The sequence below is a fragment of the Pagrus pagrus genome (assembly GCF_965226575.1).
Source record: "Pagrus pagrus genome assembly, chromosome: 14".
Classification (NCBI taxonomy): domain Eukaryota; kingdom Metazoa; phylum Chordata; class Actinopteri; order Spariformes; family Sparidae; genus Pagrus; species Pagrus pagrus.
This window is the reverse complement of record NC_140198.1, coordinates 27,063,926-27,084,541: the sequence shown is the minus strand read 5'-3', so window position 1 is coordinate 27,084,541 and position 20,616 is coordinate 27,063,926. Positions and strand designations below refer to the sequence as shown.

Genomic DNA, 20,616 nt, shown 5'->3' with positions numbered 1-20,616 from the left:
TTGCAAACCAGAGAGAGCTGTGTAAAATCTGCCTGCCTGACTGCTCCTGGTTTTTGATCCATTGGACTTCTCTTTAGCATTGTTTCCACATTCCCAGATCTCAGCAATGCACTCAGTGTGTTCAGTATTATGATAACTGACAGAAACATTGGCCAAAACTACAAAGGTAATTTACCAAGTTGTGAGACTCCAGAATCATCTTTTAAAACAAAAACACAAACATATGTGTAACCATTTTAGTGGCATGGCTCTTAGGACTGTTGGTTGATCCACCACTTTGGTCCAGACTGAAATAAATGAACAACTATTGGATGGATTGCCGTCAAATTTCGAGAAGACATTCATGACACCTAAATGGTGTATTCTGATGACTCTGATCACCAGAAGGTTGACATTAGTGGTCTCCAGTGAAATATCTCGACTACTATTAGCTGGATTTACATGAAACTAGAAATATTTGTGTTCACCTTTAGATGAATTGTAATCACTTTGGTGAAACCTTAAAGAAAAGCATGAACAAAAACTTGGTACATCTCTTCATTTCCCACTCTTTTGGTGGCCAGATGATGAAAATGAATCATCAAAAAAAAAAAAAAAAAAAAAATGAGCCAAAACCAAGCCCTACCCAACTCACAGTACATCACCCATCAGAAGGAGTGTTTATTGGTCCGGCACCGCCCAGTGCATTCTGGTTGTTGTAGGTTTTCTACCTTTTGAGCAAATGTGAATATCACATTAACCCACTTATTTCCGGTCATGTTGCACCAATTTAAAACATATTAGCATTGTTCTACTGCATTGACAGCCCAGTTTTAATGCAAGGCCATCTTTCTAGTGGTGAAACACTTCACCACTAGAAAGGTGAAGTGTCAACTTTGGTTTATAGCCAAATACCTGGTGACATTCCTAACTTGAGCTTTACTCAGGGTTTAGTGCTAATTAGCAAGCAAGCAATAACCAATTATTAATATGCTTACATGCTTAAACGTGATGTTGAACATGCTAAACATTACGCCTGCTAAACACCAGCATGTTTGCATTGTCATTGTGAGCATGTTAGCGGATGAGCATTTAGCTCAAGGCACCACTGTGAAGCCTCACAGAGCCTCCGTCCTGTTTCTTACCATCATTTCAGCCTGTGGAGAGTTTATCTGAGATTGCAACACAGCTGCAGTGTTTCAGTGCAACTGTGAGCCTTGATTCTATATTTCAGTGTCCAATTTCTGACATCAATGACAAGCAAGAAAATGAAGAGTTCGTAACAACATCTCAAATGAAATAAATGATCTCTACAAGTAATTCTGTGATCTCCTCTCTGACATCCAAAGCCATAAATACAATTTGTTGATTTGCTTCCTGTAAAACAATAAAATCAAATACACCACCATCACTAAGGGCATGTCTGCGCACTGTGCAGAATCTGATCAAACGGAACCAAAGTCTACAGAGAACTTCTACATGGTGTATGACAGCTTAAAATGGGTTCCAAAACACATGCGCTTCCAAGTTGGTGCTCTGAACTGTCAAGTCACTCCCTTTTTATTCCCACATGACATAAATGCCGCATAAATTGTACTTCAGGCTTCTGGCTCCCAACTATTCCTCCTTCCATCCTCTCCTCTCACTCAGCCTCCTGCTCCTCCATCTCTCTCTCTCTCTCTCTCTCTCTCTCTCTCGTTCATCCAGTCCTCACTCGCAGTGATGTATTGAGGATTTAATTACAAGTCCCAGCGATCGTTAATCATTGAGAACCCACAATCAATTAATGTGTGAGCCTCCTCGAGTCTCGCAGAGGCTGCGGTGACCTCAGGTGCTGCTTCATACCCAGGAGGGATTTCTGGGCAGAAAGGATTTCATTAGCATGGAGTAAGACGGTGCTAACGACTGCTAATGGCCTCGAACGCTCATTATCATGGTGATCACGACTCACAGATGCGGTTTTGCTACATTCCCCACCTCTCCTCCTCTCATAAAAACTCGTCATTTGAGTCAACCGTAAAAATGTCCTCTGTTTAAGTGCTTCATACTTTCCCTGTAATTAAAACTGTCTTTTATCGCGTGGAATTTGTTTATCTTGCGTGAACTTCATCGTGTTTGATGTGCAAATAGTGATACATGTGGATCGTGAATGCATTTTAATGAGTTCACTGGAAGGTGTGGTGCGCTGCAATGAGAAACAGTTATAAATAAGTTGAAGGTCATCAGAGAGAAGCTGTTCATTTAAATGCAAACTGACACAGGCGGAAATGAAAAGTTTATCATTCTGTGTTTTATCATGTTAAAATGAACCGAACTGTCTTCACAGGTCGTTTTTTCTTTAGGTCTGTTATTCAAATACCTGCAGGTTGATGATTTGGAAGGTGCCGTTTTCCATCAAGCTGATTCGACCGTCATTTCCCAGGATCCTCTGACCGTCTTTTTCCCACTGGATGCTGGGGATGGGGTTTCCCATGATGTGGCAGTGTAACTGAGTGGTGGAGCCAGGAGCTAATGTGTGATTGGCTGGTCCCTGGCGGATGATGGGCGGGACGCGGTCCGAAGGCGCTATAGGAACAGAGAACCAATTCAGCTTACTTTTTTAACTTAAAACTTATACCCTTTATATTCTGACAAAATCAGCTGTGATCAAAATTGAATTCTCTGTAGAGCTTCAGTATGCACAGAGCTGTTTGCCCATATTTTCTCCACTGAAATACAGAAACTCAAAAGTTACCCAAAACACACTTTTTGACACAATAGTACACTGCAGGCCAACAAATATTCAGCATCTAACAAATAGTAACTACTGAAATGTGATGATTGATTACTCTTACAGTCAACTTCATGGTAGTATTTACAGAAGTAATGAAGCCAGAATTTGGAGCAGAACTGCTACTGTAACTGCTGCTCACTATAATCTTTGCTGTAGCTATCTTTGGCTGTTGCGACTAGCTGCCATTAGCAAGTGGCTCTGTTGGCCATGCAGCCAAGTGGCCCAATTAGCTGATGGGAGTCTGCCCACACCACAACCTCGGATGACGGGGAGAGTCACCCTGGGCAACCAGGCTCATCGTCTCCCACTGGACACCAGACTGGGACTGAACACCACCTCCGAGACTGAAGGTTGCCAGTATTAAAGACAGGGGACACAGTACGGAGATGATTTACAGCGACTCTGATCAGGACTGTGACTCTGGGGACAGGAGAGGCTTGGAGGCAGAGGAGCGAGATATAGAGGCATCAGCAGCGGGCAAACCGAGACCGTGTTGGTGAGTTTTATTTCATTTATGTTGAGTTTGAATGAAGTGTGTTAAACTATAGTTTTAATTCATCTAAGGGGAGAAATTCTAAGTGCTGTATCGTAGGCAACTGGACTTGTTTCAGTGTCTTGAAGATGTTTCACCTCTCATCCAAGAGGCTTCTTCAGTTCTAACTAACTGGAGGGGAGTCGTTAGTTGACCCAACCAGACTTTAAACCAGCTAGCCAGCCCATCATTTCTCTCCTTAGGGGGAGAAACTTCCACTCAGACAGTCAACAGTTTTATTTCTGTTCAGCAGTAAAATAGGTGTAAAAATATCCCCTTTCCTGACATTTTGTGAGCTTATCTTGTGTTATTATTAGATAAAGTAGCAAACTGGCTGCTTTTACATTTAAAACTACAGGGAGCTATCAGACTATCACCTCTTGTGGACAGGGTCCGTGGCTAGCTGGTTAGCATGCTAACTTCAGTAGACATTTCCAAGACATCTTTGAAATATAACATCAACTCACATTCTGTCGTTATTTTTTGTTCATTTCATTCATGTTTTTAAAATAAAATTCTGTCCATATCTTACATATTGCCCTTTTAATGGCATGGTTAAATATTCCCCGCTAAACCAACCTCATGTCAAATGGACATGGTAAATGGACTTTGCTTATAAAGTTGATGTTCATCCACTCACACACAACGCTTCAAAACGTATACATATTAAATTATCAGACCAAACTATTTTATGTTTGATGTGTTTTTTAGGGTTTTCAATTACTGGCATTTTTCAGTTTCTTATCATCGCCCTGGAAGCCATATTTACAGAGAAGGACACAAGTCACTGTTTGCTCTTTGGGTTACAAATTTCCATGTTTGCCTGTCAAAGCACAGCCTGTCCTGCCATGTGAAATGTAAAATGTCACTATGAAAGAGCATCCACTCCCAGAGGCTCCCAAGTCCACCTCTCTCTGGTCCTGCCCCAGTTCAACATGCAAATCAATGACATAGATTTTTCTCTGGCAGGACGGTGTTGATACAGTAACCTGCTGTCAGAGTGATGGACCACTTGACAGGATACTGAGTAGTACCTCAAAGCATACAGTATTTAATATTTATTATCTCTGAAAGTGTCTTTTAAACACACACTTTACCCCCGAGTGACCACAGATGATTTGGGAATGAAGTCTTGGTGAATAATTGAGAGACTTAAACAGCAAACATTTCCTTTTTACTACGTGCATGTAGTTCTAGCTTATACAGTATACCCCACAGTTTAATACAAAAATAAAAAAATATAAAATTCTCTTTTGCTTTTCACATGTACTCAATAAACTATCAATAACGTCAACATGATTCAGTATATGCATATTCACCATTTAAATAATAATAATTAAAAAATGCTAACACTAACCCTAACCACTTTTTATGACATCTTTTATGAGCTTGTGGAAACATTAAAACAAATAAACAGATGTATGTATTGTTTTTTTGTATTGTCTTCACATCAAAGTTAAACCTTATACACACATCTATTTGAGGCTACTGCTTATAAACCAAATTCAGTAATAAATGTCCTAAAGAGTCAGCATTCTTTAACTTGACCTTTGTGCATCCACAGCCTTCCTGAACTTGTTGGAGCCACAGACAGTCATCACCAAGAAACTCATGGACATATATGGCTACACTCCATGTCTGTATGTCTGTATGTCTGTAAATTCAATCTTAAATGTAAACACTATGGTATGAGTGTTGCCAACTAGAAGAGTTATGCTTAGTTTAGACAAGTCCAAATATTTCAGCACATTCATGGATGGTTGTGGACAGCAGCTGAAGACTGTTTGAAGCGCCTGTTTTTTGCCCCTTTCCCCCCTCTGTGCAGGCAGGAGCTCACAAAGCCCTCGCCACCATTTCACTCACCTCCTGCCGTCTGACATTTGCCTACAGACGCGGGGCTCACCTGCATTGGAATTCTGTCTTAGGAAAATGTCTGATATTATCAGCTAACTGAAGCTTACTGAAAATGGGGAAAGTCAACAAAGGAGTTAGTGTTGTTAGAGCTGAGCGAAATTCTTGTTTACTCCTTGAATGGGAGGGGGCAGGGAGGGGAGCATATGCTGCAGCAGGGTTATTTGCATAGAACTATCACCAGTTGTCCCTTTTGATTACATCTGATAAGGACTCCTGCTGTTTGCTCATTTGGAGGAAGAATATTTTAATTTGAGACGGATTTGAAGAGTTTTCTAATTTATAATGGTGCACATGCTGGGGGAGGTTAAACCAGCAGATTGTGAGAAATTCTGAATCAAATATGAAGCTGAAAATGTTAAGTATAAAGATTAGTAAAGAAATTGTTGTTGATTAGATTAGGAATATATGTTTTTAATTTGATATTTTTACTTATCCACTGAAGAGGACAACTTCAAACGTATGCACAGTGTAATTTCTTGACTGTTGGTCTCTGTTTTTTCACTTCATCCAGCTAACGGGTAAGGTTTTGAAATGTTCCTTTGGCTTAATGAGTAGCAAAGGCTGAGGATATTTTTCAGCTGATTAACACAAATGTTTCTCTCACACAAATGCCTAAAATTACCATGTCAATGTGTCATTTAGTTCAGTAGTAAAAAATGACAATAATCTGCCTAACAGGTCAGACACTACACTTCAATGCAGTTTAAAGATGCAACTTTTCAAACATCTTCGTGTAGAAATGAACACAAAGTGAATTTTTCTTCTCTTTCTTTTTTAGATGACATACACAGTAGGGGTGTGCAGTCCTTCCTGATAAGACTGATCTGATACGCATCCAGATACAGGGGCTCTGAAACGATTCAGACACGATACATTTTTAATAAAGGACGATTCGGTGCAATATGATGTGATATGATGCAATCTAATAGCCTACAGTTCCTCACATTGTTTCATGTGGTCATTCATTTTCCATTATAAATTTAAATAAGCTATTTCTATTAAAGTGACAGTACTTCCATGAGGTATGTCAGTATTTCTGATATACATAAAAGACCAGGGATCCCCAAGTACTTTTGTTATCTTATGGCGTGGGGGAAAAATGAAAGACAAACATCATTTTGAAACCACACTAAGGGCAGCAATGACAATAATGTCACTAATGTCCACATTAGTATTGTCTTCTATTCACTGGTTGTTGCTAATCATGATTGTGATAAATACTTTTGCAATACACACAAACAAAAAAGACTTGCTGCACTAACATACATTTGACATTGTGAATATAAACTGTCTCTTGCGGTCAGGCCCAGGTGTCTCACTTTGGCAGTTAGGGAGGAGAAAGATGAAATTATTACCTCATGATCACCTCAGACCTCGCAGAGTTGTGGCAGGAGAAACTGTCTAATATTGGTGTCTTTGGTTTGTGCTTTCTTGCTCGTGCAGGCCATACTAGCATCCACATAATCACTCCATGCTGCCCACATATGTTGTAACGTACCATGTCTCCAGGTGAGTGTTATCATTGTTTCCCTTGCTGGCCCCGCTCGCAAGTTGCTGCTCGGACCATAGACTTTACATTGTGATGATGTCACAGATCTTTAAATCATTTTTCTCAGCTTATTGGCTGTTGAAGTTTTATACATATAAAACCTCCATGGATCACAAATTCATAATAGAAAGAGTCATAAATTGACCTTGATTGCAGTTCTTGATGTCTTGTCAACAGCTTTATAAACGTCTCTTTTATAATGGGAAACTGCTTTTTGGGGCGTAGGGGAATTTTTCACTGCAATACCACTACTGGCCACCATGCCAGATTGGAAGCAAGGCTGAGCGTCACCCTCTGGGGCCTGTGTCAGCGCTGTCGGACATGTTGCTTTTGTTAATCTCTCACAAGCATGGATCCTATAGCAACAGAGCATTGCGCTAACTTAACTCTAGTAAAAGTAACATGACTGTCTTGCTCTGAAGTTTAACCCTAAACAAGATGTGGAGACATTGTGCAGAATTAGCAAATCCACAGAAAGAGCGTCAGGCTTTGAAGCCAACATTCCACAATGCAGAAGATCAGGGTCATTTTATAGCTAGGGAAGTCAAGACATTTTGGCTCAATGCGCTACTGAGTATCTTTCATAGAAATGAATGGGGCTTCACCTTAAACATTTAGTCCAGGTTTAATGTAACATCCTTGAGAATGAGCAGCTAAGCTAAGCCTCAGTCAACCGATTATTAACTTTAAAATCGGGCCATCATTGAATTCATAGTATATTTATATAACGATTCAGAGCCAGCACATCTCAAATGTTAAAAAACAATTCCTGATTCATATTGGTGAATCTTTACACCCCTAATACAAAGTCAATGCAAAGATGCGAAAAGACGTGAATTCACGTCCATCGTGTGAGTATAAATATTCAACATTCAGCAAAAAATGTGTGTGTGTTGGAGGGCTTCACTGAGTGTTGAGTGGGGAGAGGCAGAGGGTGCAGAGCCAGACCTTCTGGAGGAATAAACATCCATGATCAGATTCTGCTCTGATCCAGAGCTGCTTACTGACAAGATGACAGCTCAGAGATTACTTTTAACTTTTGGGATTAAAAATCCAGATTTATGTACTTTAATGCTGACTGCTAACTGGAGGGAAAATGTACTTTATTTTATGAACTTACAGAGGAGGTGGGAAACATAGGAGAGGAAACTGTCTCTGGTGAGGGCTGAGTTCGTGGAGAGGCTAAACTGAATTCCAACACACACACACACACACACACACACACACACACACACACACACCAACCAACACACACACACACACACACACACACACACACACACACACACACACACAGACACACACACCTTAGGATCCTGCCATTGCTCGCTATCTTACGGCTATTGAACAGTTAAGTAATCTGGCTGTTTGGGCCGAATAAACATCCGCGCTAGCAATAAACACAAATTATCCCGTGATCTAACTCTCGTGAGTGATGGAGGTGAAGAGATTCTTAATCTCAATGAGGCTCTTCTCCTGGTTAAATACAGTTCTATATTTGGACCAAACTCGGAATCCAATAAAGGCGGATATACAAGATATGTGAGAATTTTAAGAGTGGAAGCCAAAAGCCAAGTACCAACCACACTAGGTATGAACCACAGAGAGGAAATATTACAGCAGTCAAGTAGTTTTTTACTCTCTATAAATATTGCAGCAAACAATCACTGTATTTTTAATGTGATCGCTGTTTATTGCTCCGCCAGTCACAGGCTACTGTACTCACACACCCTGTCTGCCTGTTGGTGTGTTTACACTCACCACTTTCCACCTCCAGCAGGGCTTTGGTCAGGATGCTGCCGGCTACACTGATGGCCTGGCAGATGTAAAAGCCAGAGTCTTCTACTTGGACGTCCATGATGGTCAGCTCTCCGCTCAGCGACACAGAGAAACGACCCACCTGTGACGGCTCCTGGATGGGGAACAGCAAGATCTGAAGAAGAAAAACATCATGAGGATTAGTCTCTTTATTTAGCTTCTTCATAATCATTTACTCATTCCATACCTCAACATACATTCCTTGATTCAGTCTGTAATTAAAATCAATTTAATTTTGAATTTTTCACTCATTTACCTGTGTTAAAGGATAACTACCGTTTTTTACAACCTGGACCTTATTTCCAGCAAAATATATGGTCATTTACTCACCCAGATAACTTTGGTGTCATTTGAAGTCGTTCGGACGAAATTAGATCCAGTGTAGCGCCGATATATCCATATAATGCAAGTAACGGGGCAGCGACACACAGCCTCTATATAACGCATTATCTGCCACGAAACTAGTTCATTTCACCAATATTTTGTTACGATATGCTAGCGCTATTCCCCTCTGAGTCCGGGCTCGTCTGTTGTCAACATCCGGGGTCTGTAGGCTGATCTACTACCTCTGACCTGGAAGATGTCGTCTCTGAGCTGCGCACGCACCCACGACAGCCCGGCTTGTTTACCTGTAGCTGCTACTGCTAGTTTGACCCCGGATGTTGATAACAGACGAGCCCGGACTCAGAGGGGAATAGCACTAGCGTATCGTAACAAAATATTGGTGAAATGAACTAGTTTCGTGGCAGATAATGCGTTATATAGAGGCTGTGTGTCGATGCCCCGTAACTCGCATTATATGGATATATCAGCGCTACACTGGATCTAATTTCGTCCGAACGACTTCAAATGACACCAAAGTTATCTGGGTGAGTAAATGACCATATATTTTGCTAGAAATAAGGTCCAGGTTGTAAAAAACGGTAGTTATCCTTTAACATTTTTGTGTCATGAAACCCTCAAGCTACAACAAAAAGTAAGTTATGTCAATGCGAGACGTAGGTTGTTCCACTTTACACTTGAATAAGAATTCTGCAGCCATACAGAACGTTTATTTATAAATGCAGCTCTCTTCAATGGTCTTAAGATACAGCTTGTTGACATTTTCATTTAGACAAAGACAAGATACTTTGGGTCACTTGAACATAACTAAGCAGAAGACATGGAGTGTGGTTGCTTAAATAACAATATTTGAATGTCGATGGAAAGAGCGCACAGTGAGACAGTGGAAAGATACATGAACTAAGCTCTGTTATTCAAATGACAGAACTGAGTTCCACCTTCTGCAATATCAAAAACAACTTGGAACCTTTTGTGCAGGTGACTGTGTGTGTCCTCGAACTGAGAAACTTTAAACAACATTAAACAAATGAAATGCAGTTAACAGGAAAAAAAAAAAAAATCAATGGAGTAACAGCAGCAGAGAGGATGAACATTTGCAAACAGTGGTTTTCCATTTAAAGACTCAGACTGGGTTGCTGCAAAGATGCAACAAATCATGGCAGGTAAAAAGTCATTTCAGTATCTGCTCTCAAGAAAACAAATGGTGCCTGTGACCAGTCTCTTTCATTACATCTTCATCATGCACACCCTCAGCTGCTACTTTTATTCAGTGAGTCAGGAGAAGTAGTTTCAGGGCTTTGCTCAGGGGCACTTCAACTGGTTAGTCCAAACGCAAAACCTTCTCATACCACAGACCTGAACAATTAAAATCAACCTGTTGATACCAGATGACCTTTTACAAGCAGAACCATTCATCTGTAGCCTGAAAGCAATTTACAACCAGCCTTGTACACATATTGTATTGGCTCCTGCTTTCTAATGTAATACAATGTTAACAAAAGTGTCTTTTTTCCCCCACAACTTTATCTCTGATCTTCTCTGTCAGTACAAAATAACTGTACATTTCCTGGATATATCTCTGAAAACGAGCCACTATTCACAACAGGCTTCCCACATGCTTCCTCTCCTCCTCCCCTTCCTCCATGCTTTCTCCTCTTTATCTCTCTCCTCCACTCTTGTTCTCCCTCTCCCACACACATTCTCCAGGCCTCCTCCAATCTCACTCTTCCCCCTCTAATCTGTACCTGGGAGCCATGCTAGAGGCACCCACGCACTCCCATCAGGCCTTTCAGTGCATTCCAACCAGCTGCATTGCTTATCATAAGCTGGCCCTTCTCACACACATACTTATGCATGCACAAAACCCACATACACAGACACTTTTGAAGACACGCAGGTCTGTGCAGACTCACACTTTGGTGAATTACACTCTGTTTGGATGATGGGAAAATGAGGTGTGTTTGAATGTGTGGCTAAGTGTGGTGTGTGTGTTTGTGAGTCACCCTGGCACATAACGAGAGCACAGAGTGGTAAAACAAAGGATGGCGGTTAAGAACATGACAGTGAGCGGAGATGCAGTCTCTCTTTTAAGCACAGTATCAGAGTGGCCTGTAAAGAAACTACTTGCAACTAGCATAAAAAACATTAGAATAAGTTACCTTAGGGTGCTTTCTTGAGTTTGATAAATATGGGAATATGTCAGTGTTTTAAAATGTAAAAATGGGTGAGATTGGCTAAAAAAAACCTCCCCCCCAGCATTTCCAAGTGGTAGTATTGTCTGTGCTGCTGTCGTGAAGACAACTGGATTGCTTTCCATTTTCCTCCGAGTAGCAACCATCAACATCATAGGAAAAACCTGAGTTCATTCATTCATTTAATCTATAATGGAGATGTGATAGTAGATAGAAATGGTGCTTGGCTGCTAGCCTAGCTGGATCACCTGACAGCCTTCATTTTCCCAGGAGATTTTATACCTGGTGGCAGACAGAATCACATAGTTTATAGGGAACCAATCTTTATGCCAATAGTGTCATAATTCTATGGGCATTATGATGTGCGGTCAACATTAACTTCACAATAATGCGTTACTGTAGAGGTCCAATTTGTAATATATGTAACTGTTCAGTTTCATTCCCAGTTTGTTTAAAACTGACACTTGGAGTTGATATGTCGGGCAAGCCACCAATCCGACGCATTGGACGTCAAAAAAAAAAGTTTAAAAAAGCAAAAAACATTCTAAATCGGTTTAGGAAATAAAAAATGTAGTTTAACACATACAGTAATTGTTTTGTGTTTTACATTCCCATCTTCCCTCCCTTGTGTCTCTTATTATGTTCTATGCTATATGTTAAATAAAGACTCTGTGTTAACTACTCCTGCTAATATTTTGGCCAGGTCTGTTTTGTGAAACTGATGATGCATCTCAAGAGACTTTCTAGGTAAAGAAAGGGTAAATAAAATACATACAGAAATGAGAAGTATTTCAGTACTTTGGTGACCACAAATGAACCAATTGTAACTTTAAAAAGCAGTTAAATTAATATATTTGTGAGGGAAACTGTTAAAAAATACAGAGTATTGTTATCATACTATTTAAAGCAACAAAATGTAACACCACAGAGAAAGACACTTGATTATTGAGACTAATACCCAGATTGTCATGTGGTTGTAGACCGATCAAATCCCTGTACTGGCAGAGAGGTGACTGTTGGATGTAGCTGACACCATGTTTGGTCCACACCCTGATGAAGGCCACAGGCTGACACATTTTTTTAAAGTTGTTCTGTACTAGAATGTTGCTGGTGCTTTGATACTTTGAGGTTGACTTCCTTCTTCTTGCACCATGTAGATAGGTGAAGGTGTGTTAAAACCACTATATTACCTGAACTGCACCATAGAAAAACATATAGTAGAAAGCATAGAAAACACTAACAACCACCATTAAAAGGTTTTATATAGTACATTCCATTTGTATTATTAGAATTTATCAGAGCTTCACTGTTCTTACTTCTATGTATGCAACAGTACAGAAACTTGTATCACCAGTGGGAGCCCGGTTACCCACCGGCTCTCCCTGCCACTCAAACACCATTCTCCAATACACCTACTGTCAACCACAAATTGACCGTGAAACCCTGATGGACGCCTCAGAGGGAAGAATGGTGTCCTCCTCTATGAAACAGAAGGAGTCTCACAGCTGACTTTAATACATGTCACGGGAAGTTTCATACCTGGCTGCCTTCTTTTTGCCAAAAGACGGCAGGTGGAGGGTTTCCTTTGGTGCCACAGAGGAAGGTTATGGTGCGACCCGGAGCTGTGATCTGGTCCCGCGGCCGAACTACTATCTGAGGGGGCACTGCAACACAGAGAATAGAGAGATATGGTTTTCAGGGCACAATAGAAATAAAATGTGTGTGTGTGTCATTCTCTGTGTGGTCAGTGTGTGTTGAGTGGGCTTAATACAGTGAGAATGTGCCAGCAGTAGCATTGAGAGCATTAAGCCGTGACAGACCACCAGTGATGACAGCAGCTCATACCTGACAACTCTCCCACTCAGGCGCTCCCTGTCTCTTTATCTCTCTCACACACACATACACACACACGCAGACACACACAGCCAGAGACACACAATCACTTCATTTTTGTCTTCTCCGATCATCATGAGTGTCTGTCTGACTGCCTCAACAGTGAAAACACTTCCAGCGAAGGCCAAAGTGGAACAAACTTTAAAACAAAGTATGGAGCTTTCTTGATGCAGATGCAACAAAGTCAAGAGAACTTTCTCCACCAAGCACAGTGAATTAACATTTTTTAATTAACTTTCTTGATAAACATAGTTCATTGTGCAGAAGGCAGGTCAGCAGCCTTGTGGCAGCTGATAAATCCTGATAAATCACCCTGCCGTTACTCTACCATCAGCTGCCACTTGCTTTCAACCCTCTGTTAACTATGAACAACATCCATTATGTCCTAATATTCAGTCGAGGTCACTAACCGATTACTCTTTATTAAACATTTCCAACATAATGAGGATTTTGTGTCTAAAGATTAAGAAGTAGCAGACAAGGCAAGAGGGGGAAAACAGCTAAACCAGACAATGAAATTCATTATTTGTGTTTATATGCAAAAGATTTCAATTCACTGATATCTTGAGGCTACTCGGAGACTGAACAGAATCCCTGAAGTATCACATAGTTTGAGCAAAAAAACAAATACTGAGGCAGCATTCACCACACACTCGCACACAGAGGGTCATGGCTGTGAAATGCTTAGTTAAAAGCATTATGTCAAAAACAAGGCTCAGAAATAATATGACTATGGCAATAAAGCAATAAAAGATTGAGCTTTTCCTTTAGTGTAATATTAGTACATTAGTGTCCACAGCCTGTGCAGTGTTTGCTTTTTCCTCCACTTTCAGGATTGTAGAGACTTTAAGGTTGTGATGTCACAACTAAACATTCACCGCTCTCAGCCACGGCCCCAGCATGGCCGTGTTTGCAAAAACACCTGCATAGCTGATGTAAAAACATGGTGGGTGATTCCTGCTCAGGCCTGTGACAGACCAATCGGAAGAGACTATGCTTTTTGGGATGGGGCTTTAAAGAGACAGGCACTAAAACAGAGTGTTCAGACAAAGGGTGAATAGAGGTGCTGCAGCAAACAGTTGTTTTTTGAACAATAAAGCATGTAAATATTTTCTGGTAGACCCTGAAAATGACCTTAAAATGGGACCTTTAAAGTTAAAAACTATGCTGTTGACTTCCAGACTAGTTTTAAGAAGCAGCCAGATAGAAAATAAATACATCCTCGGTAACCTTGATTTGTTCGTCTTTGATTGATGAAGCCTGCTACAGCTTATTGGTTAAGCTATAGGCCATGACAATCAATCTCCTATGTTTGGATGGAGAGTCTATCAAAAAGGCCGGCTTAGAACCCACAGGAGCCTAAATTCAGGTTTGTGGGTCACCTTTCTGATCCTTGGCACCAGGCTAATCAGATGCCTTTGAACAAAGATGGAGGGCAGGAGAGAAAGTCTGTGATTGTGTCTTCACATGCATGCGTGCACACACACACACACACACACACACACACACACACACACACACACACACACACACACACACACACACACACACACACACACTCTTTGATTTCTATTGATTCTGTAGCAAGTGACAGGCCTTCCTGCGCAGAGGGGGGTGTGAATGCATAATGATGCCCTCCACCAGTCTTAATTGATTTCTCGTCTTCCCACCTGATCTCTTGCTTCTCTTTCATTCTCTGTCTCAATTAGCATTGAGAGAAACCAAAAGAAAGAAAGAGAGAGAGGTGGAGAACCTTGCTGAAGAATAGAAAGACAAACAGGAAAAAACACTTCACAGTCTCAGTGAAAGTGACAGAAGAAACAGGCAACTTTCCATCCACACTTACTTTGGTGATATTTTAATTTGTCCAAAGAAAAAAGACCTGAATGAAGACACCAAACGATCAGAACAATGAAAAGTCGTAATGCACCTTAACATATACTGTTGAGGGTCTGAGGGTTTCTTTCATATAATATGCAATGTCATTAAGTATATATGCCAAAGTTGTTTTAAACATGCAAAAAAAAACAAAACAAACATGGTCATATCTGGAGGTAGAGGGGATGGTGGTGGAGTTGCAGGCAAAAAGGCTGCCAAGCCAGTGACCACAGTTCAAGACTGGGTTTTAACATTTTTAAGTGAGAAACTATGGATATTTGGACATTTTTAAGGAGACCTTGGGATAATTTCCAGCCATGTTTGTGACAACAAAAAAACTATATTTGAGACATCTCCAACTGTGTTTGTGGCCACCAAAGCAGGCATTTTAAGCCAAAACATGATCTTTTCCTAACCCTAACCAAGTGTTTGTTTAAATTGAACCTTGAGAGCTTAAATGAGAAGTGTCGAGTAAGAACACCAGGCCAGCATTTAAAGCAGATGAGTGTGAAGAACTGAAATTTTCTCTGACATGAAATGTCGGTGCATGGTCTGGATTCAGAATCACTGACTGCCTAATTTCTCACCTCCCACTTTGTGACTTGTAATCGCTCACCTCAGATGAGTGCGCAGGCTTAATTTCATGTCCTGCATACACAATTTGTTCCCCACCTGGGGAATTACCCTGCCCTTTGCTATACTAAAGACTGCTTCCACCGTGGCCCCTTCACACAGCAGGAGGGTATCCATGTGTCAGCCACAGGATAAATCACAGCTAAGGGGACTTCGGTTGAGGTAGGCAGGGTCATGTCCTGGGAACAAACATGCAGCCCCCCACTAACACTAAAGGTCAAAGCCCAAAACATGTTCCTGATGTTTTGGATGTGAACCACAGAGGATTATGGGCCAGTGGCACTGAACCCCTGCTTTCACTTCCCTGCTACCTCAAGGACTGGCTTCCTGACAAGACTGATGCAAGGCCTGAAATATTAAAGAAATGCAGTGTAATACACACTTCTTATGTAACGCAACTCCAGGCTTATGCACATACAGTTGTTGTGAACACCATATCAGGACACCATTCTGAGCAGGCCATTTGACAAAAACTTGTCAACACCTGAACATTTTCCCCTTGCGCCTGACATGGCGCCCTAACTCTGACCCAAATTCAGTGACAGCTAGGAATATTCAGGCTATTAAAATGCCGTTTTTGGCGCGCTACACAGCCCTGTCTGGAGAATAACAATGTTTGATTTGAGGAGGCAAGCCGGCACATTGCCTGAGGCTGTAATAAATAATTAGCAATAATGGGTGCACTCGGCGCGACACTGAGCTTTAGATTTAGGGCAGGGAGAAACATTAGCATCCTCACATGGGATGGAAACGGGAGATGGATTGTAACAGAGCAGCTGAAATATACATGACAAAAATCAGCAAACAAAGCCTGCATGTCATGGAACCTATTTGCACAGCACGTCGCTTGTACAGAAATTTAGTATTCTGGGATGCTGGCTTTTAGGTATGACAGCTTTTGTCATTTTAAGTACCCTTTAAAAAGACAGAAACTGTGTCTGCTTATCAAACACCATGGCATCTTCATTTTCCCAATTTTATGAAATATATAACCAGGTCTGTGAAAATGATGGCACATAAACAGATAACTGCAGGAGGCCGTGTCAGGAAGGTAAATTGGGGAACGTCTAAATAAAGAATAAAACACTTGAGATAGGAATTCAAAGGAGCCTGAAGACTGCTTTTATATGCTTGATATTGCCAGAGCTGGTGAACACATAACATGCCAAGAGGGAGGCAAAAATAGACGAGGACTGCAAGTTACATTTCCACAGCTTTTACGATAAGAACTGTCAGACTGAAGGAGGAGAGTCTGGACTCAGTGTGAAGTGCTTGGTCTCTTGTTTTTAATGCGTTTCTGTGTGATGATGACCAAATGTTCTCTTAAAGATGATAGAAATCCTGTGAAGACACATGGCAAGACCTTCCTTTTTACACTGGCCAGTTAAAGTTAAGCCTTTAAGGGTAAGGTCTGAATAGCTGGTGAAGCGTTAAAATTATGATTAGAATGATGTAGTGCTGCCATGACTTGGCAGAATGTCTGATGCATGATATTGTGATGAATATTAGCCTGTGGTCTACTTGTTGTGCATTACATCTAAAGGAGATCAGACAGGAGGAGCCAGAGAGACTTATAAAAGCTGATCAAGAGGAGGTAAAATGATCTGACATTCTAACATTGAGGCATTTAAGAGCCAGAAGTAGTCTTCCATTAGGACACCATTTTTGTGCCCCCTTTTCAATCGAGACCCCCCATGTCTGTTGCATCCTAGGGACAATACCATGCAGTGTGATCCCAGTCCATTACATGGGAATCATGTTCATACTGGGCGATACACCATGAGGTGCAGAAATCAATGCTATCATTCAGTGCTAATGCAGGAAGCACTGTGCACTTTGTGTAGAGAGGCAGAAAGTGAGGGCACGGCAGTCAGGTGGTGGATGTTTGATTTTTAAGTTTGAATTACATCCAAGAGATGGAAGAGATGGTGGCTCAGAGTGTTTTAGTTGCCTAACCTTAACCATAACATATTTGCCATTAGCATGATCTTCCCTACCCTACCAGTTAACAAAAACGTTGGCATGGAAGTAATCTCACATAGCCAGACCACTACTATCTACTACTACTCTATCTCCTACTACTATCTCCACAGTACTGTGTCCGGGCTGGAGAACGGTATGGCTGGGGGGAGAACTGCCCTGGCTTGTTTGAATTTCTTGAAACCAATCACAATTGTCTTGGGTGGCACAAAGCCCAGGATGCAGCGATAGTGTCCCTGCAATAGTGTTGGGGAGGATTTGTTTTTGCATGTGAGGAAGCAGGTCCTGGCATCTGCAACTTGCTAGTTTTGGTTTGTGCCATTAGAGACCAGGTTAGGGTAACTTGCTATTTTCTGCATGTAGGCTGCTAATCGGAGGTTGTTGTTGTTTCCTGAATAGAGAGGGATTTTGAAAATGCTAAAACGCAGATAGGGGAAGGAGCTGAAACAGTTGGCCAAAGGCAGGCTTATGCCCGTGGTCTACATCCACTAAGTCAGACAAATCTCAGACTGTAATTGAAGGCAAGGGTTGGAATCGTCCAATATTGACATTCTTGTCTGGTGATAGGGTTGCTGATCCGAGATTTTGTCGGATTTGTGAAAGAACATCACAAATGGAAGATCCTCACAAACAAAGTAAAGCAGACAAATGTTTGAAGCGGCTCCGCTGCTCACCTCGTACGGCGCTCCCACCAAGGCAGATGAGACTGCGATTTGTTCCACTGCTGTTGTATGAAAACAGTGTTGCTCAGTCACATAGCAAAAGCAGACAAAGTGCTTACAACCAAAGCATCTTACCTCCTCCACCTCCCCACCCCCCCATCCGCACACAAGTGCAATTTGCACCAACGTACTGAAGCTATCACAGACAGGGGAACACAAATACACACACACACACCCCCAGCAGGAGATCCTCAGGGGCCTCCAAGTGACAGGCAGCTGTCACAGTCCCACGCTGATGCAGACAGCGTGTTTCACACAAGTACGCTTGAGTAAACACACTCTCAGGCTGCCGCTGCTCCTGCTGCTTGGGTCTTCAGCTTCATCGTTTTATACAACAAACTCTCTTTCTCAAACACACACACTCTTTTCCTGATGCTGTTTCCATTCTGATGATTGAGGAGGTGGTTATTTCCCAGGCATAATGTATTATAGCTGGACCGTAATTCATCTACGCTTTTATTTCATTTGGAGCTGAACCTTTGTGCCCACAACGCCTGCCTATTCATCCAACATCAATATATGAACTGGAGGGCGGGTACAGCTTTAAATGGACTGAGTATAAGTTATAGAGGTAGTGCTGTAATTCTTTGCCTTCATAATGTCTACACACCCTCAGGCATGACAAAGAAATCAACCGCTTCTATAGGATAAATGACATGGAAATTTAAATGCATAACATTCATAAAGAAGGTCAAATGCGGGTGTTTTCCTTTGTCTACTTTTTTGCCTTCCCCATCTCTGCTTCTTCATTCCTCAAGGCTGGCCGTCCATTTACAGACAGGACTGACTCAAGTCAGGCTCGAGACGGACTAAAGTTAAAATATATAAGTAAAAAGTTTGCTTGATTTTTGCCACGCTTGAACTTGGAAGTTAGAAAACAATCCCAATGCAATACGGGGCAAGTAAAGCATCAGTTTCTATTTAGTTTGGCTTTCTTGCTAACCAACTCTAGGAAGCAACTTGGAGGGAAACGGGCGGCTAGACCAGACAAGTTTTTGGTTTTCAACAAGGTCACCGTGGAGCCTTGCCCCCCCCACTGTGAGAGGATTGGCGTGCCCCAGTTTAATTGCCGCCCTTGGCTTCAGCCCTCTTCAGGATGTCCTGATTGTTATCAAGCATGCTTGTTATATTTGTGCGAGGCCTTGTACTGAGAGTGATTGAACAAGCAAGTTTGTTGTTCTGACCAATGTCAGAACAACAAACTTGCAAGTTAGCGGGTAAACCTGCAGATCATATAGCTCATCAGACTACACCCAGCAGACTTGTTCTAAAAAAGACTTTAAAAAGTCTAATCAATAACATTCTGAATTACACTTTTTTTTTCCAGAGCTGATGATGGAAGTTGCTAAGGAGTAAGAAATCTTCTTTCTCATCTCTGTTGAGAGTTGCAGATGTGCAGAACAGATCACAGATGGCAAGGACCAGAAACTGTCAAGGAAGCCACTGACACATGACAGTGATTACTTTTTAATATCTTTTTCTTCACCCTCCCTTCCAAACTTAGTGCCAACTCAGTGCTGCCTGAACAAAAACAGATGGAATAGTATTTCTGCATCAATGTCCTTAACTTCAACACGTCACAGCCTCATGCAGAAAAAGGGCAGGGTGCTGTGTTTTCATCACAGCCAATTAACACCACTGACTCCAGCAGAGTCATTTGACCCTGAAGTGAATGCCGATCGTCCACATTCACATTAAAGACAAAAGTCAGTTTTAGTAGTGTTTTTCTGCAATGTGAAAGGGGTTATAACTGATGTAGAATTTGTAATCCAGAAAGAAAAGGTCAGAAGAAAAGAAACATTTTCACTTTCTCCTTTTTTAACTTTTTTTGTTGTTATTTCTGCAGTGTAAATGTACCATTTAACCCAACCCAACTTAATTTCAGTCCCTACCTATCCTATTTATTCGAGAATGACCTTCCCCTCTTCTGCAAAAATATTCTATTGCTTATTGCTTAGAATGCTTATTTCATCATTCAGTAATGCAGAGTCTTAACATGGCATATCCTTGACACCAGCAGAGGACTACATATGAAAAGACTGAACAAAGAAATGGTAAAACATGAGCTGATTTCATGTAATGTGGATGAACGTGGCATAGACCTACTCACACCCTTTGTTTATATCTGCCCGAACCTCTGCTACAGAGAACTGTTTAACTAATGGACATTAATCCGATGTCCTCTGCAAATGTGTGTCATGGCCTAAAAGGGTTATTTCATCTCTCTCTATTGCCCCTGCCTACGCACATGTGGAGTGACTGAGAGGCGAACAAGATGAAATCTTATAATGATGTCAACCTTTAAAGCATCAAGGCCTTTTCATGAATAGAAATGTACAGTTAAAGAGTCAAAACTCACAGAGACAACACTTTCTCCTAACACACACACCCCAGTTAAAACTCCTCTTTGT

The 20,616-nt window shown here is 41.4% G+C and overlaps 1 protein-coding gene across 2 annotated transcripts in view; it reads right to left on the bottom strand.

Moving 5' to 3' along the window:
• Positions 1 to 20,616, bottom strand: part of robo3 (roundabout, axon guidance receptor, homolog 3) — a 93,767-nt gene that overhangs the window by 25,706 nt on the left and 47,445 nt on the right. For both annotated transcript variants that reach the window (XM_084373784.1, XM_084373785.1), the window contains exons 7-9: positions 12,639 to 12,763; positions 8,509 to 8,680; positions 2,339 to 2,544 (exon numbers count right to left, since the gene is read on the bottom strand). In XM_084373784.1, coding sequence (XP_084229910.1) covers positions 2,339 to 2,544; positions 8,509 to 8,680; positions 12,639 to 12,763 — 503 coding nt within the window. The remainder of the gene's footprint in view (positions 1 to 2,338; positions 2,545 to 8,508; positions 8,681 to 12,638; positions 12,764 to 20,616) is intronic.